Source organism: Equus quagga, chromosome 5 (genome assembly GCF_021613505.1).
Source record: "Equus quagga isolate Etosha38 chromosome 5, UCLA_HA_Equagga_1.0, whole genome shotgun sequence".
Lineage (NCBI taxonomy): Eukaryota > Metazoa > Chordata > Mammalia > Perissodactyla > Equidae > Equus > Equus quagga.
Genome location: NC_060271.1, coordinates 47,469,482 through 47,493,952, shown reverse-complemented (window position 1 = coordinate 47,493,952; position 24,471 = coordinate 47,469,482). Strand labels below are relative to the sequence as shown.

General features: G+C 63.6%; 2 protein-coding genes across 2 annotated transcripts; both read right to left on the bottom strand.

The window, feature by feature from the left end:
• Positions 1-2,006: 2,006 nt before the first annotated feature.
• On the bottom strand, positions 2,007-20,063 carry PANK4 (pantothenate kinase 4 (inactive)). The gene is made up of 19 exons (XM_046662594.1): positions 19,922-20,063; positions 15,348-15,430; positions 14,696-14,910; positions 13,860-14,043; positions 13,417-13,509; positions 12,886-13,039; positions 12,601-12,782; positions 11,727-11,808; positions 10,893-10,993; positions 8,268-8,423; positions 7,501-7,613; positions 7,043-7,130; positions 5,874-6,025; positions 4,577-4,632; positions 4,358-4,407; positions 3,869-3,973; positions 3,479-3,579; positions 3,312-3,380; positions 2,007-2,506 (listed from the first exon to the last, which is right to left on the bottom strand). Exons 1-19 carry the CDS (start codon positions 20,043-20,045, stop codon positions 2,293-2,295), a joined length of 2,322 nt encoding a protein of 773 aa, XP_046518550.1. The 5' UTR covers positions 20,046-20,063; the 3' UTR covers positions 2,007-2,292.
• A 2,731-nt stretch (positions 20,064-22,794) lies between these two features.
• Positions 22,795-23,452, bottom strand: HES5 (hes family bHLH transcription factor 5). Its single transcript, XM_046660533.1, has 3 exons — positions 23,399-23,452; positions 23,149-23,314; positions 22,795-23,069 (listed from the first exon to the last, which is right to left on the bottom strand). The coding sequence occupies exons 1-3, from the start codon at positions 23,450-23,452 to the stop codon at positions 22,795-22,797; spliced, it is 495 nt and encodes a 164-aa protein (XP_046516489.1).
• Positions 23,453-24,471: the final 1,019 nt, after the last annotated feature.

Here is a 24,471-nt window from a genome sequence, read left to right as displayed (position 1 = left end):
TCAACAAAAGCTTGGGTGGGGGGTGTCCCAGGACCCACCGGGCCCTCCTCCCTCCTGGGGTCTGGGGAGCTGGTGTGTGGGGGCAGCTGTGGCCCAACCCTGGAAGGGGCACCAAGGCAGGGTCTTCAGGGGCCGCACTGGGCCTTCCGGGCTCCTGCAACCTCGAGTGCAATTAGGGGGGCAGCCGAGCGCTGGGGCTCCAGGGGCGCTGCCCTGCCTCTCGGGAGAAACAGGGTGGGCCCTGTCCAGGCCGGGATGGGCGCTGCCCCATCGTGAGGTGCCTCCCAGGGCTGCTCTCAGCTCCAGGAGGCCCAGAGCCTCCTGCCCCAGGGAAGGGGCACGATCCATCCCAGGAGGCACACCTGGGGGCAGGTGTTCGGGAGCTTGTGCCCCCTCACTGTGCGGCCCCACAGGCTCCCCCAGCCTCTGTCCAGCCAGCTCTCAGGCTGGTGTGGCCACTCCTGAGGGCCAGGCCTAGGGAGATGGGAGGACCTGCCAGGCATCATGACTCCAGGCTGGGCTGGGCTCTGGCTGGACCTCTTGAGCCCCCTGGGCATCAGGGCCAGGCCCTCCTGCAGGGGGGACCCCAGACTGGCCAGGCCAGCACCGCTCCAGCCCCAGGGAGCAGAGGGCAGAGGGCAGCCTGCCTGGGCTGAGGAGGCACCAGGGACGGCTGTACAAAGGCGGTCACAGGTCGCTGAGTGGTGCAGGCTGCAGGCTGGGGGCGCCGGGCCGGACTACACTGGGGTCAAGGCTGGGCACCCTCGTGGAGGCGAAGATCACAGGGACCCACCATGCACAGGGCCGCCTGCCCTGGGCCCTCAAACCACTGTGCCCCTGCTGCCCTCTGGTGGCTGCCTGTGGTGCGGCCAGGCCCGGGCTCTGCCAACAGAGCGGCCGCTTTGGGGTCGGTGAGGGAGCACCTGCAGGCAGGGCTGGGGGTGCAACGGAGTGGGGGCGAGACAGGTGCACCACGTGGGGCGCTGGAACATGCAGGACTGGTCTCTCGCCCTCCAAGCCTGGCTCCCAGGCCTCGTTCCCTGTGACACTGGAGTCAGTGCAGGTCCCAGACGGCCCAGCAGGACAGCACATGCACGGGGGTCTTGGTGAAACGAGGGTAGGAGAAAGGGGAACAGGCTCGGCCCCTGCAGGCGACGCCGGGCTGGCCTTGCCCTCGCCACCACCCCCGCCCCAGCCCTTGCGTTTCTGGATTCTCCAGAGGTGAGGGGGCCTGCTGGGCCTCTTCAGGGCTCAGGAGCTGCTCTGCTGTGCCAAATTGCAGCCCTGCTCCCCAGCATTAGGCCACAGTGCAGGGACCCCAGCCTGCCCACCGGGTCGTGGCTCCTCACTCCTAGGTCTTCATGTTGCTCAGCAACGAACGTCGCAGGCTTGCAGCTCACGCCCAGGCGCGGTCTGCAGGAACCCGGTGCCCACGGCTCAAGCCTGCACCCTGAAGAATGCATCCAGCTGGGGGGAGCTGGGACCGTGTGGAGCCCCTCGCCCGCCCATGTCACAGGGAGGGATCTGGACCCCGGCTCAAGGCCACAGAGACAGAGACCCATGTGGTCTGATTGCTGAGCAGGACTGCACGGCAGCCATCAACCTGAGGGCCCTCGAGCCCTCAGCTCCTCTCTGTGGCTCAAGTCAGCAGTGCTGCCCAGTGCCTGCTGTCCCTGCTGAGTGCAGGGGGCCGGGCTCTTCCAGATAGGCTGGTGGGCATCCTCTCAGGGCCAGGGCAGGGGCAGGCACAGCTGCGGGAAGCCACACGATGGGGCAGTGGCAGCAGCTCACGGGCCAGGGCGGACCCAAGGGTTCTAGAAGTAACTGAAGGGAAGACCCTCTCTCGGCTTCCCCAGAGGACGGGTCAGCAGGGCCTGCCCGGACGCGCCCAGATGCAGCAAGGCCTCCAGGTGGGCCGCCTGCTCAGAGACTGCACTGCGAAGGTGCAGACGCCGCCGCGCAGGCTACAGATTCCATCGGGGCGAGGCCTGCGTCTCCGCCACAGGTATCTGTATATATTTATATATATATTTATATATATATATATAAAAGATTATTTAACAGCTAAATACATTCCAACGTGAGTGTCTCACGGGACGAGAGCTGCGTCCCCACCATGAACACGGCAGTGTGAACAGCGACTCAGGGCCTCGAGCGCCGTGTCCACAGCTGGGTGCGCCCGCTCCGAGTCACAGAAGCACAATATAAATATTCGGATTTGAATGCAGTTTCCCTGTTGTAGTCGAAATACATTCCTGACGAGTGACGAGAACAGTCCAGCAGGGCGGCGCCTCACTCGGCCGGGACCTCGTACTTGAAGATGACGCTGAAGAGCCGGCCGCCCAGACGCTCGGCCAGCCAGGAGTTCTTGATGACGGCCAGCTTGAGGCTCTCACAGCGCAGGCTCGCGTAGTAGTTGGTGTGGACGGCCCGGCCCATGCCCTCGATGACCACCAGGTCTGCACCGCGCTCCCGCACCAGCATGGCCAGCCCCTTGTCCAGGCGGCTTTGGGGAGGAAGGGGGCAGTGAGGCGGGCGTGGGTGGCAGGGCCTCACGCCCCGCACTGAGCTGCACCCGGGGTAGACGCCACACCCTGCCTCCCACCAAGGGCAGTGACAGCAAGAATGCCGGAGACCCCAACACTCGACACGCTGGCCTGTGAGCTCTAACTCCTGCCAGACTCGAACACAGTGGCTGTCCTCCTGGGCCGGGGACCCGGGGGGGCTGCGCCTCGGTCGCCAGGAGACGGTCCACTTGAAAAGTGGGCCTTGAGGACGCTTTTCTATTGTGGACTTTCAATGACCTTACTCCTTTTTACAGGTTTTTATCCTCCTCCCTTGCTGGTTAATCGTGGGCCTGGAGGTAGGACAAAGCCCACAGTCCACACTGGACAATCCCCGCCAACACACAGAGCCGCCTTGGCACTGCTGTCCACGGCTGGCTCCAGAAGGCGGGGTTCTTCTATGTTCTAGAAGCCTCAGGGCACAAAGCACTAAGATGATAAACTAGTTATCTAAGGACGACTATGGGGAGACAGCCCCCCGCCATCCACAGGTGGGACACACGGTGCCTGGAGCCCCACTTTTGGCCTCTGAGCCAGGCAGCCACGGGGGTGTGTGCTCCTCCGGCCCACCTGACCCAGACCAGCCTGCAGTGGGGCTGATGGGGTCCTGAGCCCACCCGAGGAAAGAAGACAGCCCAGACTCCGCCACAGGGCTATGGTCAGCACTGCTGACTTCTGCCACCGTGCACGTGCACAGAGGACCCAGGGGTGACCCGGGGGACCAGGGATGGAGGTGCTGCAGGGTACCTGAGGTCCAGGCACGGGGAGCTGGAACCCGTCTGCATCAGCAGGAGCCTCTCTTCTCTGAGTGCTGAGCTGCCGGACACAAGGGACCAGCGCCCATGAGGCTTTCCCCGGGAACCGCCCCCAGCGCGCCACCCACCTCTCCGCGTCCCTGGCCCCGCACAGCTTACTGGATAACGGGGTCCATGGCCGCAATGCGCTCAGCCACGATGAGGGACTCGCTGTAGGTCACGTCGTTCAAGGCGGGTCCTGAGTTGCACGCCAGGATGACCTGTAGGACGCCCCAGGCTCTTTAGGGACCTCAGCGCCGCCCAGCACCCCACCAGCCTGTGCTCGCCTGCCCACTCAGGGCTGCCGGCTGAGGTGCACGCCCCTGGCGACCTCTTGCTGCTCGGCGGCCTCCGGAAGGGGTGGCCCTGGGTCAGAATGAAGATGGCCCTGGCACGCTGGGGTCAGGTGGGGGCGTCACCTCCTCCCCGTGTGCCGCCTCTTGCCCACACCTACCTGCCGCGCACAAGGAGCCTGGGGCAAGGGTCCCACCGCGCGGCCTCACCACTCACCTCCGTCCCTCTAGAGAGAAGCTCCCTGACAAAGGGGAAGACTCCCAAAATGACGTCTACTCCACTGTTATCTGCGAAAATTAAGGCACATTTGTGAGGGGGCCCCTGCAAGACAAAACCAGACGTGCAGTTGGGAACAGGCATGTCCACGCGCTCCGCACACCGCCACGCGCCACGCTCCTGGGGCTGGGCTGAGGCTGCTGGCCCCACGGGTGCTGGGGTGCTGGGGACACGGGGGCGGCTGGCCTGCGCTTTGTCCAGAACCGCTGAGGTCAGCTGACCCAGTCAACGGTCCCCATAGGAGCCAGGCTCGGGGCAGGGGCGGCCACAGAGACCCGCAGCTGGGGGAGTGAGCCTCCGGGGCCCCTGGCACACAGCGTGGGGCAGCCCCCACCACTCCCTGCGCCCCTCCCATCCTGGGGCCTGCCCGGGCCCCCGCCTCCCAGGCCTCAAGTGCACGTGGCAGAGGCGGCTGGGCAGCTCAGGTACCTTCAGTCTCTGAAGCCACTTGCTGTAGGAGTCCACGAGCCAGGGCCGCTCTGCAAGACATGGGGATGAATCAGCTGCACCCCTGGTGGGCAGCGCCCCCCTCGCCTGTCCCCTTCTCCTGGCAGCCAGTCCTCACCCACCCCCAGCTCTGCCCTCCTTGCTGCTTCCTCCCCCGCCGGGGTCCGAGTCCCCGAATGAGGGGCCAGCCCTGGGCCCTACCTTGCAGCTTCCTCTTCGCCTCCTCAAACCCAAACTGGGGGTCGGATTCGAGGACACTGCGTGAGGAAGAAGAAAAAAATGATAAAACACCTCAAATCTCAGCCATGGTCGTCCATTGTGGATCCTGAATGATGCGTTTTCCAGATTGGGCAAGCACACTGCTATTGACGGCAGTCGAGGTGTCCCCACCGCCATGGCCGGTCCCCACATGGCTGTCACGGTCAGTCCCTTCATGACTGTCACGGTCAGTCCCCGCGTGGCTGTCACGGTCGGTCCCTTCATGGCTGTCACGGTCGGTCCCCGCGTGGCTGTCACGGTAGATCCCCGCATGGCTGTCACGGTCGGTCCCCACATGGCTGTCACGGTCAGTCCCTGCCGCCATGGCCAGAAGCTCTGCGCCCCGAGCAGCGATGGTGAGGGGTAGGCAGCACGTTTCCCCAGGTGAGCAACAGCACGAGCTCGAGAACACGGATGGGGCCTGGGGACGTCCTCTGTCCCTGGGAGCCACGAGCAGGGCTCCTGGGTCAGCGCTGGCCACCAGCCTCATCTGGCACATGCCTGCTGTGCCGCCTAAAGGCACAGCCAGTGACAAGGGTGGGGAGGGAGGCGGACAGCTCTCCTCAGTGTCCGTGTCCGAAAGTGCACTGGGGGTGGACCCAGCGAGGGCCAGGGGACGGGGACACCAGGTGGGAAACAGCACTGAGCAGAGGGAGGGGCCCTGCTCTGCGGCGGCAGCCACCTGTGAGGCCCGGGGCCTGGGAACGCGGCTTCCTCAGGGGTGAGAGCAAACGACTTAAGTGGCTTCTTCAGGAATTAAGGCAACGCCACGTTCTCAGGGCGCCCCGCCTGGGAGGCCCAGGACAGGATGCTTAGCGCTCCTGGGACACGCACGTCTCACACCACGGAACCTGCTGAGCTCCTCGGGGACGCACCCTTGTTATCTCAAACATGAGGATTGTTTGACTCCCACTCTGTGGTAGCCACGAATTCAGATTTTTAACATTGAAAACGTCAGCCCCGCACCTGCCCCTGTGCCTGGGCAGCAAGGCCGGGTCCCAGCGCTGCCAGGGCGGCACGGCCAGCAGGCTGCCACATTCACTCGAGAGGCTGAACGGCCCAGCAGAATGCCAAGAAGCACCAAGCCCACAGGGACCCCCAGTCTCCCCACTGCCACCTCCACCTGGGCCAAGCTGGGCCGGCCAAGGCCCGGGGCCAGGCCAGAGCCACACATGGCCGTGGGGGTGAAGGGCTAGGGATGAGGCCACACAAAGTGGCTGTGCAGACAGCAAGCACCTACTCAGAGACAGCTTTCGCTCCCCAGTCGAAGACGTTGCCGGCCAGCAGCCCTTTGACCAGGGCCAGCTGCCGCTCCTCCCAGCCCAGCGCATCCAGGGAGCGGATCACCCTCTGGAAACACTTCAGCGCCACACCGTTTTCCCGCTGCTTCACCTGTGGGCAGACAGGAGACACGGTCACGAGAGCGGATGTGGCCTTGCCTCCCCCAGCGCCGCAGCAGAGCAGAGGAAGGGAGCCCGCTGGGGATGCGCGGAGCAGGTCACCAACTGTGAAGCCACTCTACGGGGACAGAGGCTCACTGCCACGCCACAGCAAGACTTTAATAAACCAAGATGGAGTCAGGTCACAAACACTGCTGATTCAGAACCGTGCCAGCCAGAAGCGCGCGTCTAAACCGTGTGCCGAGAAGGACGAGGCTCAGTAGGGCTTCGTCCCAGCGAGACAGCGCGGTGCGTGAGGGCAGGGCAGAGGGGGCCAGGGCGGGGGACCTGGACCCCTGCAGGTGCCCGCTGCCCGGACTGTGAAACCTTGGCACCCGGATGGCCCCATCCCCAGACGCCCCCATCTGTGGGGAAGGGAGGGGAGATGGGAAGCAGTGTGCCGACCCCGCCCGCTGCTCTCGGGCACGGGGGCTCCTGGTCAGCACAGCTGAGGAGCGTGGTGCCTCTCGGCCACCTGCCAGGCTCTGGCGAGCTCATCACACTGCAGGAGCAGGAGTGACGTCCACAAAGACCAACTCTGAAGCTCCGGGCCGACCTCAGAGGCCAGGAAGTGGGCGGGGGCCTCCACGTGGTGGCCCAAAGCTCCAGAGATGCAGAGAAACGCACCCTCAGGAGGCTGGCAGCCCTTCGGCCGGCATGGAGGCGGCCTGTCCCAAAGGCTCCACGACCCGGTCCTGGTGCCCACCCGTTCCCCTTTCTCCTGCCACACACCCAGCATTCTAACTGGCCGCTGGTTAGAGCCCCCAGGATCCTTCTCTGCTCTGGGGGGGCCCCCACGCAGCCTCTGACCCACAGCTCTACAACAGGCATGGCCAACCCACGGGCTGCCTGGCGCTCTTGGGAGACAGACCTGCCAGGGCAGCCCCAAGAAACAGCCTGTCGCCAGCGCTGGGGGTCGGGGCAGCCCCCACATCCCCGCTCTCCATATCACTATAGAAGGCACGCTCACCTTGGAGTAGGGGTCTGGGAAGCTGAACTCATTCAAACAGTGCTCCCTCGTGTCCAAAAGGCTGCGCACGGTCAGGGTCCCGTAAGCACTGCGGACAGAGCCGGGACGGGGAGGCTGAGCATGTCGGAGAGCTGAGCACGCTGCCCGCTCGCCGCCCCTGCCCCCAGGGGCATCCTCATGGCGTTAGGCACCGACCGAGAAGTGATGCAGCCTGAGTGGGCCCGCCCAGCCCTGCTGCGTGTCCCTGAAAGTGTGCGCTGCGGTAGGCAGGCAGAGCCCCGTGGGATGCTGGGAGCAGTCACTGGGAACCCCGGCCTTTGGGTAAACCCACAATCCCCCGCAGAGGCTGCCCCTGGGGCCGCGCACACCAGGCTCCCTGCCCACAAGGACCAGGCCTCTGGCCAGCTCACAGGGCCGGTTTCATGCCAGCCACGTGCTGGGAGAGGCTGGACACTTACAACGGCTGGTGTCGCAGCGTCTGCAGCTTGTTCCAGTACTTCTGGCGGAACTTCTCCGCCCTCTCAGCTGCGTCCACAGAGCCTGGCTGGCTGGCCACAGCACGTTTCACCACCTACCGAGGAGGACAGGGCGGTCAGCCTGCTCCTCTGCCAGGGCCATGCTCACAGCAGTGCCCCAAACACACGAGCAGCAGGCTCGGCAGGAGCTGCTGGCGACAGGCTTGTCTGCCCGGCACACCAGTCTGCCAGGGCTTAGTCCTGCAAGTGGGGACGGCAGTCACCACTGGCCCCAGCCCACATCCCCTGACACGAGCCCCGAGTCCTGCTCGCTACCAGCTCCCACCCTGCCGCAGGGACAGGCGGTTCTGAATCATCCTCCGAGCACACGTGGGGTCCAGGGCAGGGCGGGACCCCTCACTCTGAGGGATGTTATGAAGGAACACATGTTCCCTCGGGGTGCTGACAGCCCCAAGCCTGGCGTCCAGGGGCCACCCTGACTCCACGCAGATCACTGCTTTTTGAAGAAACACAGTAACGGGCAGTTGCTTGACACACTCCTAAGAAACGTGCCTCGTTGGCCCGATGGATGCCAGGCGCTGTGTTTCCACCAGCCTCCCAACTCAAACGTGCCCGAACAGCTCCGGGAAAATGCCCACCCTCCTTCACCATGCCTCTCCTTTGCCCCTGGGAACCCACGGTGGCCAGAGACAGTTTCCAAACCACCCGCCGCCGCTCCGGGGGCGCCCGCCCGCCCACCGAGCCCTCACCCCATCCAGCGCCTCCTCGAAGCAGCTGAGCCAGTACTTGCGAGCCAGGGCGTCGTCCGTGAGGTCCACGGTGTCGGGCACGTAGGATGACGGGTCCAGAAGGAGCGGCAGATTCACCAACGGCCTCTCCAGCCGGTCCATTTCCAGCAAGTCAAACTGGGAGGACAAGAAGTTGGTAGACATGTCAGCTGCGTTTTTCTGCAAGATGCAAAAACCTTCAATGAGGTCTAGAGCTGGCTCCTCCGTGAGAAGAGGGGTGAGGGGGCTGCTGCTGCGGCACATGGACTAGCCGCCCCTCCCGTCTCCGCACCCCGCCCTCCCACCTGCCATCCTCTCTCAGCCCGCGGCGTGCCCTCCATTTGTCCAGTGGCCTGAGCCAAACCTCCCGGGGTCCCGAGTCTGCTCACAGCCCCAAGGTCACCTCCTGCGTGTGATGCCTTCCTCCCTCCCGTCCGTGGGGCCTCCTCCCGGTGGCTCCCACCTCACCTCTTTGTCTCCCTGTTACAGAGAAGCCAGGGCGGGAGCTCCCACACCACTGCCCCTCGCAGCTCCTGCACTGTCTGCACCCTCCTTCTCCTCACTCGCGACCCCCAGGTACCCTGGCCACTTTTCTGGTCCTCGTTACTCCTGCTCAGGGCTCCGTAGGCGCTGCCCTCACTCACTGCCCCGTGGGCTCTTGCCCCACGCCTCCTGCCCAGGGTCAGTTCCACGGCAGGAGCACGGTGAGCCCATGGGGGCAGGCAAACCCTCCTGCCCTGTACATACCAGCTCCTTTTTCTCCAGAGCATGTCTGCTGATTGCACACCCAGGGTCGGAAACCACTGGCCCCAGTGACGCTCAGCAAGGCCAGGCCACCTCACAGGCCAGGTTCCTGACCTGCAACCTGGGGCTGTCAGGCTCAGGTGCCCACTGGGCATGCAAGTATTTTTTTGAACAAATGGTCGCTCTCCCAGCTGGCTTTTTACACTCCACTCGGGAGAGTGGAGCTGATACGTGTGCTCGCCCCTGGATCTCAGGTTAAGATGGTGCTGGGGAGCGCTCTGGGGCCAGGACACGCGAGTGAGCTCGTGCTTCCTATGGGACCTCCCCCTGCACTTCAGATAATGACCCGCCAAGTCACCACACACCTGGAACTTGGCCCTTCTCTGCTGGGACCACTTCTGACTAGCAAACTAGTGGGGTGAGAAGCAGGCTGCCCTGAGCGGGGAGGGTCTGCACAAGAAGCTCCCTCCCATGAGGGAGAAGCTGGCTTCCAGAACACACCCAGGAGACGGTGAACTCAGCGTGCAGACAGCTGACACATGTTCACGCAGATGAAGAAGGGTGAGGGTGGTTTCCCCAGCAACTAGCTCCACGAGCCTCCTGCCCAGCAGGGTACCCCCTGCTCCGCTGACACAGCCGAGTTCCAACCTCAGCTTTTCCCCCGTGCTGCCTACGGAAACTCAGGGACACCCGGCCCCTGCACTTGGTCTCCATGCCTGGCTCGCGACGACCCAGCACAACAGGTGCGTGAGGCCCTGTGTGCACAAATTCGCCACAAATGCCGCCGGGCCGCCCCGTCGTGGGGATGAGAGCTCCGTGTGGCGCTGCAGCACTGAGGTAGGGTCTCTGCCCACGAGTACACTGAGTGTGATAGCCGTGGGGCAGGCCTCTGCACTGCCCCTGGACAAACGTTCTGACCAGCCCCAGGCGTGGGGCCCTGCCTGCCGCTCACAGGTGCCCGCCCCGGCAGAGCCAGCTGCCCGCACCCGGATGGTGCTGCACACGGGGTCCTTCTCCCCAGGGGCTTGATTAGATCAGGCCCGTTCCTGCAGTGTTTACACTCACTTCTGAGAGAATCTGCGTCCACCACTGAAAAGCAGCTTTCCATCAGAAACGCCAGCAGGCAGTCTGGAAGGCAGCAGGCAGACTCATGGGCCCAGACCGGCCCCCCGAGCTTGCCCAGCTGGTTCTTCAAACGGGCGCAGTCCTGATAACTGCTCACTGAGGTCAAGCCACTTGGGGCCTCTTGTTAATAAGCCTGCGACAGCCCACCACCTCCACCAGGCGGGGCTTGGCGTAATGTCCTGTGTGTGGCGGATGCTGCTCCCACCTGGAAGACCCTCTCTATGCCAGCTCAGCAGGCCAAGGGAGCCCCCTAACCAGGCACGGTAGCCTTACCCCAAGTGAGGATTGAGGAACGGGTCGGAACCTTGTGAGGAGAGCAGACTTTGTACTCCCTGAAACACCAGGCTGAGCACGGGGCCTGAGGGAAGGGGCTACGTCGGTTCCTGAGACTCTGGGTTTTAACCCTAATTCTGCTATGCATGGCCAGGGCGCGGGGGAAAAAGCCGTTTGCTCCTTGACCTTTGTCCTTCCTGCAGACACGAGAGGCACTGCATGGCCTCTAAGGCTTGGCAGAATGTTTGGAAAACGTGAAACACTCAACAAAGGCAGGAGAGCAAGCTGCAAACGTCTGTCTTCGGCCTCAAAGTCTGTGGTTAGATTAAAATCGAGTCTGCACCAGGAGAAGGGGCCTTTGAGCCAGGTCACAGCGCTGTGGTGGCTTTCCTCAGGGACCCTGAAGACACCCCAGTGGCGGGCAGCTCCCGTAGACCCCAGAGACAGCCCAGACCCCATACTCACGGCGCCGCCCCTGGTCCGCTGAGACGGGCAGGGCTCTGGGGGCGAACTCCTCAGCCCGGAGCTGCCTGCGTAGTTCTCGCCCCAGCTGTACTGGTTGGGGTCTGCAGAACGAGAAACCAGGCATTAGCCTCGGGGGCACTGGGCTGCGCTCAGAAGGTGGCACGGCCAACCTCAGGATGGCCCGACCGCGTCTGGAAAGGGGCAAGCCGCTGAGGGCCCCCACAAGACCAAGGGAGCTGGGGTTGTTCTGTGTCAGTGAGTTATTTCTCACGAGCATTGAAACCTCCTAAGATGGCCACTTAGACCTTCTGCAGCTTCTCAAAGATTTCTCTAATTTCTCTCAAGTCCAAAACCAGACTTAAGAACATATGAAGGATGGCCCAGCCTGCTCTGACAGGCGCCCCCCAGCAGCCTGCCCTGGGCTCCCAGGCTGTCTCGTCTGCAACTCCTTCCCGTGTCCTCTGCAAAGGAAGAGACCGAGCTCGGCTGATAGCAACGAGGCAGGAGCGGGAGGGGGCGAGGTCACAAGCCTGTGGCCCCTGCACGGAGCCCCTGCACTCTCGAGGACCCCCTTGGGTTGATCGCGTCATATGCAAACCCACGCGAGTCACTTTCCACCGGCCCCTCAGGAGAATCACAGCAAAGACTCCGCCGCTCCCCGCACTGCCAGGGAGGGGCCAGCGCAGGTCCCCACGTCCCCATCACAGCCCCGACTCAGAACGGGGAAAGTGGAGGTGGAGAGCTTCACCGACTGCAACGTAAGCCCCCGCTCTCGGGGCTCATTGCAGCTGCACTCCCCCACCGCCCCCACCCCCCACAGCACACTCTACTCACTGTCTTGTTCGGCTCCTTTTAGAAATGCTCCAATGGCTCCCAGGTAGCCTTCGTGTCTCAAGAACAGTGCCTGGACTTCCCCCTGCCACGGCAAAACCCCGCCTGAAGCAGCCTCACCGCACGCACAGCAAACCCTCGCAGCTTCTGATCAACCCAGCGCAGCCAGGCCTCCCTGCTCACAGCGGAGCCTCGCCAAAAGGCCCACAGCACGCCCGCCAATGGGGCCACGTTCAGACGTGGAATTTAAGAGCCAGTCACTTGGAGAAATCTGAGGGTGAATAACTCCTTTCACAAAATTAATCCCCGCCCAGTTCACCCTGTCAGCCAGGTTCCCTGGGCCCAGCCTGGAGCGGCCTGCAGCACGACAGATGACGCAAAGCTCATCTGAAGCTCTCGACAGCTGGAGATGGTCCCTGGAAGGCTCACCATTGATGACACGCCCAAACTCAGAGACGGCCACAGCGCCCCAAGTATAGGACGCCAGGAACTAGGAAGAAGGAAGACGCAGGGGCTGGGAATGGCCAGGTAGTGGGCGTCCAGCTCCTTGGCTGTCTGCCTTTGGGCCCCCTCACCCTTGGGTCTGCTAGTTATTTTTTGAGGAAGATTGTCGCTGAGCTAACATCTGTGCCCATCTTCCTCTGTTTTGTATGTGGGACGCTGCCACAGTATGGCTGATGAGCAACATGTAGGCCTGCGCCCAGGATAGGAACTGGCAAACCCCCGGCCACCGAAGTGGAGTGTGTGAACCCAGCTCCTATGCCACAGGGCCAGCCCCCAGCCTGCTAGTTTTGAAGACACTGAGGGTTCATGCTGGAGCACCCAGGAAAAGCGATGTGCGGGGTGGGGCAGGGGGAGGAGGTGGAGCTTCCGGTACCTTGGAGAAGAAGTTAATGCTGTAGGTGATGGTGCGCATGGTGACAGGGTGGCCCCGGATGAAGAAGCCGCCGAAGTAGACCCTGTCCAAGCAGTGGAGCCTCGCATAGAGGCAGGCGAGCTGCCCGATGTCATTGCTGATCATGTGCAGCAGGCTCTTGGCCATGTCCTCCTTGGAGAACTCTGGGAGAGGGAATGGGGACAGAGCGCTACTAGGCAAGAAGACCCGGTGTGCGACGTGTGGGCGCCGGCGACCAGAGAGCGCGAGCGACAGAGGGAGAGGTACCTCTGTCGGCGGTGGCCGACTTCCCGAAGCTACTGGCGATGAGGTTGCCGCTCAGCCCCAGGGTCTCATGGGCCCCGCCATAGATGTCCTGCACCAGCATGTCCACATTGGTGTGATGGCCCTTGGAGGCCAGATGCAGCAGCTCATCGAACTTCTGTGGGGACAGAGCAGACGGAAGCAGGTGAGGTGCTGGGAGCTGGTGGAACCCCTGCAGCCCCGGAAACTAAGCTGGGAGAGGAGGCAAGCACTGCGTCGGCTGGGCGTGGAAGGCCCCCTCTCAGCATGGAGGGCCAGGAGAGGCAAGCAGGACTCTGTGGACCACCCACCCAGGCGATGCTCTAGACACTGGACGCCCGTCCTCCAGAAACCCAGGAAACAGAGTCGGTACAAAGCCTAAGATGAAGCCGCTGTCATGACAATCCAGCCAGCGGCAAGCCTCAGGTCCCACAGCCACCAGCCCTTCCCTGAAAGGGACTGAGGAGCAGAACTTTATGCAGAGCCAGAAGCATCTTCCTGCAACTGCCAGAATACCTTTGTTTTGGTGAGCAGCGCCCCGAGCCCCCAGAAGGTGCCACCTCCAATGGAGCTGCCGCCAATCCACTCGAATCTGTCCTCGGTCTCCACCTGGGAGCAGAATGAGGGCAGGTGCATGAGCAAGTGGGCCCTTAGCCACCACCCAGCAGCTTTTAGGGATGCAGTGGTTCAGGGGTGTCCCCAGACATGGGTGACAATGCTCTTGAAGGCTGAGCCTGGGCAGGCTTGGCAGGCGCTGATGCTGGAAGTAGGGACCCCGCCTTCCCAATGACAGCCTGCGCTGGGCACTCTGCATGTGGCCTTGTGCCCGTGGAGGTGGGAGCCCAGCAAGGCCTGTGTCACATCTGTCTGTGGCCCTGTGCCTGGCCCCAGCACACAGCAAGTGCTCAGCAAACCACTGCTGAACCATCACTCACTCATTCTACGAAGCCAAGCCTCACCTTCACAATAGAGACTCCAGAACCGATATTGACAAGAAGATATGGGAAAATGTTGGGGTGATTTGTCTGAAATCGGAACTCAGGGTCGGAATCTTTCTGATACACGAAGGCCTCGTGCGGGATGTTCTTTAACACAAAGTTGCACCCCTTTATCAAGCAAGTCATCACGTCTTCCTTGTCAACTCTGCAAGGGAAGGAGCCTGGCCACTGAAAACAGCACGGGCCGCAGGGAGGGCCCGCAGCACGGCACAGCTGCCAGGCTCATCTGGCAGCGGGGTCTCTCCTGGAAACACTGCTCCCGGCCTGGCCAGGCTCAGCTTGTAACTCTGACGCATACGCGTGGCTCTCAAAAACAGCAACTGACAGAGCAACTCGTAAATCACCATCCCCTCTGTACCGAATCTCTGGGGATGGGCCACCATCACCGAGCCAGCCGGATGCACCTGCAGCCCTGCTCTCTGCTGGCACGGACGGCCGCCTCGGCGCCCCCTGCAGGGCTGCTGCCCTTGCAAACCTCCCCAGCAGGAGCAGGCAGACTCCTCCTTGGGGCTCCTTTACCTTCTTCCACTTGGAGCCTCTAGCCACGCGCCCCACCCACTGTCCTCAGTCTCGTACGCCTTCCTGAGGTTGGGCCACCAGAGGCCTCCTGCCAGCCCACCCAGAGCTTAGCCCCAGGCCCACAGCCCCCCAACCTGTGCCCAAAGTCTTGTGGTCGTGGGGTCTTAGAAACCCCCAGAGCAGGGTGGAGCAGGTGCAGGAGCCGGGTCTACTCCGGCCACCACATCAGAGCCCGACCCTGAGATCTGAGGCCAGCGGTCCCTGCGGTCGCCACTCACTTCAGCCGCAGCTTCTCTTCGATGAGGTCCTTGAACTTGTATGCCCCGCCCCCGGTCGCCTGAATGACCTTGGTCTCGGTGTTGACGAGGTGGTCCTTGATGAAGTCCAGGCAGGCTTCTATGTAGGTGTTCTCGAACTTGACGAAGTGCAGCCGGGCGGTCACCTCCTCCTGCACCGAGATCTCGTAGGGCGGCTCGTGGTCTTGCTCGGCGTCCTGGGGATAAAGTCAGGGAGCTGGCGAGTGCAGGCTGCATGGGGGGAGGGTGGGACACGACGAGATGGGCCCCTGGGCCCCCACCCAGCAGTGCTGACGAGCTCCGTCAACCCTGAAATCCGAGGGACTCTTGATGCCAATGCCGGGGAGGGTGGAGGCAGAGCAGGGGGCGGGCAGGGCCTCGGGGCTGGGTGGGAACGTGCTGCCCAAGGAGCACGGGCAGGTGGGGGAAGGAGAACTGGGATGGGAGGCAGGGAGGAGCATCAGCACTAGAAGCTTCCAGGAAGCTACGCGGACGTGGGCGAGCAGCAGAGGACGGCACACGGAAACTGAGACCTGCGCCAGAGCCAAGACGCAGACGGAGACGGAGACCCAGTGTGGCGCCTCCAGCTGCCCCGGGCTCCCCACAGCTGCCACCCGCGGCGCAGGAGGCTCACCTTGCCCGAGTGGTCGAAGGACCTCACTTTGGCGACTTTGTGCTGCACGGTGGAGTAGTAGGCCAGCTTGGTCAGCGAGCCGCCTGCGGGGCGACACACACGGCGAATTCAGGTGTGGGGAAGGGACCCGGCGGCATGCCGCCCATGCACTCTCCTCTGCCAGACTTGGGTCCTGCGCACGAGGCACCTGGCGCCCCTGGAACTTCAAAGCCATGCGAGGCCCCAGGCAGAGGAAGGGAGCTGACTTGGGTGCCAAACATTCTGCTCCCTTTGAAACAGTCTGCTCCTCCTCAGGTCCCGGCCCACTCTGGGCTGGAGACCGTCCACTGCCCTGGGACACCAAGCCCCGGAGGAGAAAGGAAGCCACCCGGTGTCCAGGCGACCTCGAAACAGGGAAATTCTGTTTCAAGCTCTCATCTTGAAAAGGACCCAGAGGAAAAGCTGACATAGCCACCGTTTTCACTGAAAAGCACACACTTGACTTGGTGGAAACAAGTGGGGACGGCAACAAAAGCAGCGTTTTCCCAGAGCGGACAGACGGGGGAACCAGCCAGAGAGCAGCAGCCTGCCCTCTGGGCTCTGGGCCGGGAGGCAGCTGAGGCCTCGGGGCCAGGGGAGGCCACGTGGAGGGTGGAAGGCCCCCTGTGGCAGAGAAGCTTGATGCCCCCGGGGACGTCACAGAGACGAGGAGCAGGAAGTAGGGCCTTTACCTGCCTACAGCAGACGGGGCGAGGGAGACAGCTCCGGGCTCACTTGTGCGTCGGGGGCAGCTGCGAGGCTGCAGGCGCTCACAGCCGTGGAAGCCCACGAACGACAGGAGGGAGGCCAGGCACGAGGCTCGGCCCCACAAAAGGACCATGAACCAAACTGCGTTTCTTGTGGGGCCCAAAAAACTAAGGCCGAAATCCCTCATTATGAGAAGAAGGCTAAAAATATTTTCCAATGGTTATTTTGTGACAAAATACCAAGGGAAAGTCATACATTGCTTAACGACAGGGACACGTCCCGAGAAATGGGTCGTTGGGCGATGTCCTCCTTGTGTGAGCATCATGGAGCGGACTTACAGAAACCAGGAGGGCACAACGCACACAACCTGGACTCTACGTGCTACTCTTAGGGCCACTGTCACAGGGGAGGTCCTCTGTCGACTGAAACGTCCTAGGCGGCGTGTGACTGTACGTGAGGAACACTCCAGTCAGAACACAGGTTTGCAAACACCAAGGTATCCGAGGGGCAAAGCTCTTCCAGGTAAGAAAGGTCAAACCACCATTTCTGCGATCAGTCACAGCCTGTCCTGCCCAGGCCGTCTGCCAGGCAGTGGGGACAGATCTACGGGACATCCTGCGACCCACCCTCATGGGGCCGCGGAGGGGCCCAGGCATGGTGTGTAAACCCTGCCATCACAGGCTTCCTCCCGTCCCCGGCCCTGAGCTTAAGAGGCGGCCCTGGGCTGTGAGCCTCCTTATCCAAGGCCCCTATGCCCCATCCGGCCTGGCCCAGAGCATCCTTCTCTAAAATGCTTCCTGTCAATTCACCTCGTGAATAAACTGTTTCCTAAAAAGACAGGCAATGCAAAGGGATGAAGACACATTTTGAAAGACTTGTCAAAAGTCGCTATAAACCAACTCCTGGGTCACGGAAGTCATTTCAGATTGTGTTACGTTGACCTTAAATCACAGCTCAAACCTAAGGGCTGGGGTTTGTAGGGGATGGCGGGCCAAGCCCCAGCACTGCCAGGACTCATCTCCCTACCCCCAGGAGGGAACAGACAGGGTCTGGGTGTGAGTGGGGACGTGCGGAGCAGGGCCATCAGTCTGAAGCCAAATGAGCTCAGAGCAGAGTGGCGGGAGCCTGCGGAGGGCAGAGCTCGCCTGTTCTCAGGATCCCCCGGAATTAGAGTGAATGCCAACCTGGCTTCTGGCACCGGGCTCCGCATCTCACACCTGACAAGCGCAGTGACCAGGCTGGGGACCGTGCACAGCCCTGAGCTCTTGGGTCCAGCCCATTCTCCACCCAGACTCACGACATCTCTGACTGATGGGGGCCCTGCCCATGTCCTGCCTTCAGCGCCTGAGCCAAGGCCTTCCGGTTCATCCAGGTCCACAGGGGCCAGGCATGGGCTGTCCTCCCTGCCACCCCCTTGGCCTGTCCTTCCACTCCGGGCCCCAAGGAGGGCAGGACACCCCAGTGCACATCACTGCCCTGTGGCCCCTTCTGCTTCACCTGAGGGACCCTCCCCATTGCCTGGTAGAAACGTGAAGTCACGTCAGCTTCAAGTACAAGTTGACAAACAAAATGTCCCTGATGCTTCCAAAGCGAGGAGTCCACCCAGCTGACATGGGTGTCCCATCCGGGAGAGGAGAGGACTTGCCAAGGGCACAGGGCAGCTGAGCCTCCCTGGATCGAGAGGCTGGGGTGAAGGAAGAGGAAACGGGAGAAGTCTGTTTTCAAAGCAAACTGTTGACAAGCACTGGCTCAGTGGATGCCTGGCTCGAGGACCCCCACCTCGAGCTGTGACCTCCCACCAGGGGCACATCATTTGAGGAACCAGAGACATGGGACCCAGACCCAACGGAAACTTCAAAGACAGGAAATAAATATCAACACTAAAAATATCCCTCTGCCTGTCCTTCTGCCAGGGAACCCCACCTGGGCTTGACCCCTGAGGACAGGCCACGCCAGGGGCCCCAGAGCCAGGACATTCCTTCCTCTGTGGCTACAAGCTGGCCCCTGGGGGCCACAGAGAACCCCCGAGTGAAGCCCCGGGGCAGTCAATCTTCAGCTGTGCTTCAGAAACATTGTTGACTTGTTCCCGCGGAGCACAGCCCCCAAGCGTAAGGGCAGCAGAACAAAGCCCGGAACCTCAGCACACACGCCTGACTACACGGCTGGCGCACCCACGGCACGGCAGGACACAGAGGATGGGCGGGGTGGGCCCTGAGGGCCTGACTCAGCCTCTGGAGAGGCCCGGGTGTGTGTGACCCCCAAGCTGCACCTTCCAGTCGGCACTGAGTTCTATCAGTTCCCTCAGGCCGCTCCCCTGCCCATCCCCTGCCTCGCCTGGCACTGGCTTCCCGCTCGGCACTGGCATCCCGCCGGCGCTCAGCCTCCAGGCATCTCACGCCTGCAGCCAGGCCATTCCCCCAGAGCACTGCCCCTCTCAGCACACCAGGGCTTGCAAGGTGGGAACTGAGGACCCAGGCCATGTTCCCACTCACTGCTCCGCACGTCCCTGGAGGACACTCTCCCCAAAGCCTGGGACTCAGAAACTCCCAAAAACAGCGGGGCGGCGAACGCCTGAAATGCAAACAGCTCCAAGGGGATGCCCCCACTTCTCCGGGGAAGAGGAGCACGGTGGTCCCTTCCAGCATTTGCAGAGCAGCTACAGTGGATCAGGTGTCCTGCGGGTGCTGGGACCAGAGAGGAGATGCTGCCCCGCCTTGTGTGGTGCTTAACCGACTACACTGGGCTGCGGAGAGGCACAGGCAACTCAGGCTGAAGCCAAGATTGGGGTGGAGAGGGAGAGAAGTGTGAAGCTGCTCGGGCTTACTCAGGGGGCCTCACCCAGAGCAGCCGCTCCCAGGAAGCCCTCCGTCCTGATACCGGCAGAAAGAAGGGCAGTGGCCGAGGGTTGCCCAGCTTCCAGGCCCGCCTCGCTGGCGGCTTACCAGCCGGTGGCCTCAGACAAGTTGGTCCACCTCTCTGAGCCTTGTGTCCTCACCTGGGAAGGCGGGGTGCTGGGGTGCCGGGCGGCCGTGCGGGAGAACGGTCTAGCACCAGGCCTGCTACGCGGTCAGGGCTCTGGGCACCGGCATCAAAGGAGCGGTGGGCCGAGAGGGACAACCCGGCAGCGAGGGAGGGAGCGCGAGGCAGCCACCCGCCCTCCGGCGCGTGGCGGGAGGGGCAGAGGCAGGGCGAGTGCGGGCCCTTGGGGGCTCCCTGTAGGCCGCGGGAGGCCCGGGGGCTTGACCAGAGGCCGGCGGAGGTCTCGAGGTCCACGTCCAGGCCGTCGAAACTCCGCCAAACCTCCACCGTCCAAGAGCAGGGCCTGCAGAGGCCGGGCTTCGGGCTGGGCCCGGTGGCCGCCTGCGCTCCGGCCCCTGCGCAGCGCTCAGGGCGGCCCACCCAGGCTTCCCGCGGCCAGAGCTGCAACTGCCTCCCGTCCTCGTCCCGACCCCAGACACCGGGGCCAGATCTCCCGCCGGTCGGGGCAACCACCCCTCTGCGGCCGGGATGCGGCCCCACCCGGCTGAAGACCCTCTGGAGTCCGACGACCGCCGGGCCTCTCCCGGCGGGACTACGATGCCCGGCATGCTCCGCTCCGGTCGCGCAGCACCTTCAGGTAGCTGTAGTCCGGCCGCCACGGCGAGCCTGCGCGCCGACGGCCCGCGGACTACAAGGCCCGACGGGCGGTGCGCCGGCGGCCGCGGACTACAAGGCCCGAAAGGCTGTGCGCGCCGGGGCCCGCGGCCCGCCCTTCGTCCTTGCCACCGCCCCCGGCCCGCCGGCCCGCCGCCCACGCCCGGCCCGCGCCAGCTGCGTGCCGCCCTGCTCCCCGCGCCGCCCGCGGCTACCTATGTCTATGGCAAAACGCTTGGCGTTCTCCAGGTTGCGGAAAATCTCGTCGGGGGGCAGCGTGATGCTCTTGTCCAGGCTGTCCCCGCTGCTCCCGCTGCCGCTCGCTCCACACTCCGCCATTTTGAATGTGCCCGGCCAGCCTCATCAGCCATGGAGATATATGCGCATATATTTGACTGCTAAACGCCCCCCCGCATAGATTATGCTAATGAGAGCCCGGCCGTCCCGCCCCCTCCGCGGTCGCCGCCGCTCGAGGGCCGACTCGGCTGGCCCGGCGCGGGTCCCCGAGGCCGGGCCGGAAGGGAGCCAGGCACAGACCGTCTGGACTGTCGTCGTCCTCGTTGTTCTTTCGCTGAGCTGGCCAGATGCTGGCCTCGTGTGCTCCTGGCACCTGCACGCGAAGGCGCATGTGACCCACCAGCCCGGTTCTTCAGGGACGCAGGACTGTCGGTGCCATAAGTCCTATGCAAACTGGGGGCGTCAGGGACCCTCGGGGTGGGAGATGCACCTGCAGCTGGGGAGGATGTGCGCTTTGATGGCGCGTTCTGAAGAAATTACAGGGGAAAGCAGGGGAGCCTCCCTCGAGGAGGCCACCTGTTCGCAAGATGGGGAATCTATGGGAGTTTGCAGGAAACAAGCTGAGAAAGCTTCTGAAGTTGGAGTGGGGACACAAGTGGTGGTGGGGACAGATTGCAGGGCCAGTCTCTAGGAAGCCCCCGCTGGTGTGGAGAGCCTTGAGGGATGTGTCTCCCTCGGAGGCACTGGGCGCTTTGGGAGAGCCCAGTGTTGGAAGCAGAGGATCCCTAAGGTGGCTTTGGCACCTGCCTCCCAAGTGACCCTGGGCCTGTTACTTTGTGTCTCCGGACCTCAGCCTCCGTCTGGGTATGCCACCAGCTGCCTGGCAGGGCCCCCAGGAGCACAGGCCTGTGGAGCAGCACAGACTCAGAGCTCCAGGGGCACTTCAGGGGAGGGGGCTGGTGGGTCAGTGCATCAAGCAAGGCTTCAGGGCGGAGGCAGCCTTGAGAGTGTCTTACAAGAGGGTGGGTGTGCTGCTCTGGGTGGGGAGGCCTGGGGTGGAAGAGTGCAGAGGGACTGCCCCTGGGGGGGTGTGGACCTTAAGCATGGAGGACCCTGGGCAGTGGGACGCCCATGGGCCAGCCTGGCCAGGAGACACAACCCACCCCGCTCATTGATGTGCCTGCCGCTGTTGCAGTAAATGTGTGGGTTAGAGAAGGAGCCTCCCTGTGCCCTGCTCACACTCCCACGGACTCAGCAGGGACCCCAGAGGCCCCTGGCAGCACTGGGCTGGCCTGGAGGGGGCGCCTATGGACATTTCTTGCGGAGTGGGCAGAAAGGAATGGAAGGCAAAGGGGAGAGAGGTGCTGAGCAGGAAGGAGGGAGGGCCGGCTGGGACCCACGTCTCTGAAAATACGTGAATGCCTTCTGGTCCCACGTCCAGCTCCTTCAGTCCCCACAGGGTGGAGTTCGCCCCTTGAGGAGCCTGGGTGCCTCTAATTTCCCACAGCATGCCTAAAAATAGGTGCCCTTTCTGAGGCAAGGGACTGCCCTTGGCAGGTTCATCACCAGCACTGTCTGTTTCGGCCCCGGAGCGTGGGCAGCCTGCAGGGAGGGCCAGGCAGCCACCTGTGGGCTAGCCAAGCAGGTGCCCGGGGAGCTTGTCCAGGGACAGGGGCTGCCAGCCGTTTGGGGAGGACCCGAGTGGGGGCAAACATCTTCTGTGTGTTTGGCCCAGCTGAACCCCTTTTACTGTATCAAGAGCCCCACCGCAGGATGTGGCCTTTGTGTCCCTGTGGGCTGGACGGAGCTGGAAGATCCTGGAGCCACCACTTTGCCCCCACCCCCACCTGCAGGGAGCCAGTGAGAGGCCTGGGGCGGAAACTCAGCTTTCCTACCATATCCCTTCCTGCTGCCACAGGGGCTGACACCTTCTGCAAGGCCCACTCTCCTTCTGGCTGCCTCCCCACTGCCTCCCTGCCTCTCCTCTGCCAGGACCCTGCCCTTCTTCCTGTGTCCGGAGGGTCCCTGGCCTGGACACCTTCCACCCGCGTTTGTGTCCCATGATAGTGCCCACTCCCCTTCACTCCTGCAGACATGCTGCCTTGGTGGCTGCAAAAGACACGTGTGAGGCACGAAAGACCAACCACGGAGGGCTGAATAATCAGATTTTATTAGAAGTCTGCAGAGCAGTCCCATAGGCTCCCAGGTGACCAAGTTCAAATCCTGAGTACAAAGTCAAGCCCACGTGCACCCGCCCACACAGAGGAATCCTTTGAGGACTGCATGGACATCCCCCTCCCCAGACAGCCCATGGTGAGCCCCATCCCAACAGCCAGTCACACGCAGGGGCTTTGCGGCCAGGCTGTGTGGTCCTCTGCGCCTGCAGGCTGACACTCTTTCCTATGAGGATACACCTTGAGTTCCGCCTTCACAAAAGGCAAATGTGCCCACGGCACGCCCGCCCGCCAGGCCCCTGGCCCCGCAGCAACAGGCCCCGAACGTCGTCTACACGCTAGGGCGCGAGCCCCCGCGTCTACGAATATCATAGAACCCCAGACCAGCGGCGGGGGCTTCCCAGAAGCCACTTGCTGAAATGCAAACACAGAACGACCCCATGGGGTCAGACACTTGGCAAGACATGGCCCCCAATTGTCCTAAATGACAAGGACTCTGTGCGCACATTCTCTGAGAATGACTCTCCTGCTGGCCAGCCAGCCCGGAGAGTGGCCTTCCGAAGAAGGGGCCGCCCAAGCCCCGGGCGGGACAGACGGATGGGAAGGCTCTCGCCCACGCGCCAGAGGAACGGGCTGGCTCTCTGGCCGTCGGGGCGCCACCTGCAGGTCCTGCCGGGTCACCAGGGCCGCCAGAGGCCGCAGGCCGGCTGGCGCGCGGCGGCGGCGGGCTTGGCCGGGGTGAGCGCGGGCGCGGGCGCGGCGCCCGGCGCCTTGGGCTCCTTGGCGGGCGGGGCGGGCGCGGCCGGGGGTCGCTGGAAGTGGTAGAGCAGCTTCATCTGCGTGTCGCTGGCCGCGTGCAGCGTGAGGAACTGCACGGCCTCCTGCAGGCACCACGAGTAGCCCTCGCTGTAGTCCTGGTGCAGGCTCTTGGGGCCGGCGGCGGCGGCGAAGGCTGCGGGGAGACGGGGCGGCGGTGAGCGGTGAGCGGGGGCGGGGGCGGGGGCGGGGGCCGGGCCGGGGCCAGGGCTCACCTTTGCTGTGCTTCAGGTAGCTGACGGCCATCTCCAGGATGTCGGCCTTCTCCAGCTTGGAGTTGGGCTGGTGCCGCGCAAACTCCTGCTCCAGCAGCAGCTTCAGCTGCTCGATGCTGCTGTTGATGCGGTCGCGGCGCATCTTCTCCACCACCGGCTTCCGCAGCTGCGGGAGGAGGGGCGTCAGGAGGGCCGGGAGGGCGCAGGGGCCGCGGGGGCCGCGCGCTGGGCGGGCGGGCTGCGAACTTACTCGGTTTTTCTCTTTGGGGCTGAGCAGCTCCACGGCCACGGTGCTGGGGGCCATGCCTGGCGCGGAGAGAGGCGAGTCGGCGACAAGGGAGGGAGGGAGGGAGGGACGGGCGGGCGGGCCAGGCGCGTCCCGACCGGCGGACCCCGGCCCCTATATAGGCGCGGGCGGCGGGCTGGCGCCTGGGGCCCGGGCGCCGCGGCCGTTCCCACACTCGGCGGCCAATGGCGCGCGGGCCGCACAAAGGCGCCGGCCCATTAGCGCACGCTAAATTGCCTGTGAATTGGCGCGGGCACAATGGGTGCTCCCCGAGGAGCAGGTGGGCCGCGCGGCACAATGTCCGGGCTGTGGGAACGCGCTCGCCCTCATTAGCATCCCGGGGGCTGATGCTGGGAGCCCCGCGCCTCAATATGCTGCCTTTTCCCAGGCCGCGGGGACCAGGGGGGGCAGGAAGGAGCGGCGCCCCTCCCCTCCCCGTCTCTCCCCTCTCCCCCCTCCTCCCCAGCGACTCCCTGCTGCTGGCTGGCGAGGCCACAAGCGCAGATAAGAGAACGGCTTTAGGATGAACCAGGGCGGTGGCTTCCAGCGGGTTGGATAGCTTCCTGACAGGGACCTGCTGCCCTCCAGGACAGGAACAGAGGAGGCCACACTTCTGAACAGGAGCCTCCATCTCCCTGTGCACAGGTGGAAGATGGAAGAGGGGCCCACGCTCTTAGGATCAGACCTACTGGCCTATGTGGCAAGTCCCCAGGCTGTCACCTGGGAGACATGACTTCTCCGGAGCTAGAAAATGGGCTGCCATGCCACCCTGGCCAGGCCTTGGTAGCTTCAGGGATCCAGGGTACATGAAATGCCCAGCATGGAGCCTGGCACCTAGGCGGTACCCCCAGGAGCCACTGCACCCCATCCTCTGGGGAGCATCTTACCAGGCAGTAACATCTGGGGTGCTCTGAACTAGCAGGTGCCCTTCAGGGCCCCACCCCAACCCACCCCATCCCATCTGGCTAAGAGTCCAGCCATGGCCTCCACAGAACACGGGAGGGCACGTGGCTCCAGGCATGCCTGATGCGAGAGTG

Coding starts and splice junctions, on each gene's coding strand:
- HES5 (XM_046660533.1), bottom strand. CDS start 23,452: ATGGCCCCCAGCACCGTGGCCGTGGAGCTGCTCAGCCCCAAAGAGAAA. Junction 23,315..23,398: donor GCCCCAAAGAGAAAAACCGA/GTAAGTTCGCAG, acceptor CTCCTCCCGCAG/CTGCGGAAGCCGGTGGTGGA. Junction 23,070..23,148: donor CTACCTGAAGCACAGCAAAG/GTGAGCCCTGGC, acceptor GTCTCCCCGCAG/CCTTCGCCGCCGCCGCCGGC.
- PANK4 (XM_046662594.1), bottom strand. CDS start 20,045: ATGGCGGAGTGTGGAGCGAGCGGCAGCGGGAGCAGCGGGGACAGCCTG. Junction 7,614..8,267: donor TCGAGGAGGCGCTGGATGGG/GTGAGGGCTCGG, acceptor CCTCCTCGGTAG/GTGGTGAAACGTGCTGTGGC. Junction 4,633..5,873: donor GGAGCGAAAGCTGTCTCTGA/GTAGGTGCTTGC, acceptor TTCCTCACGCAG/TGTCCTCGAATCCGACCCCC.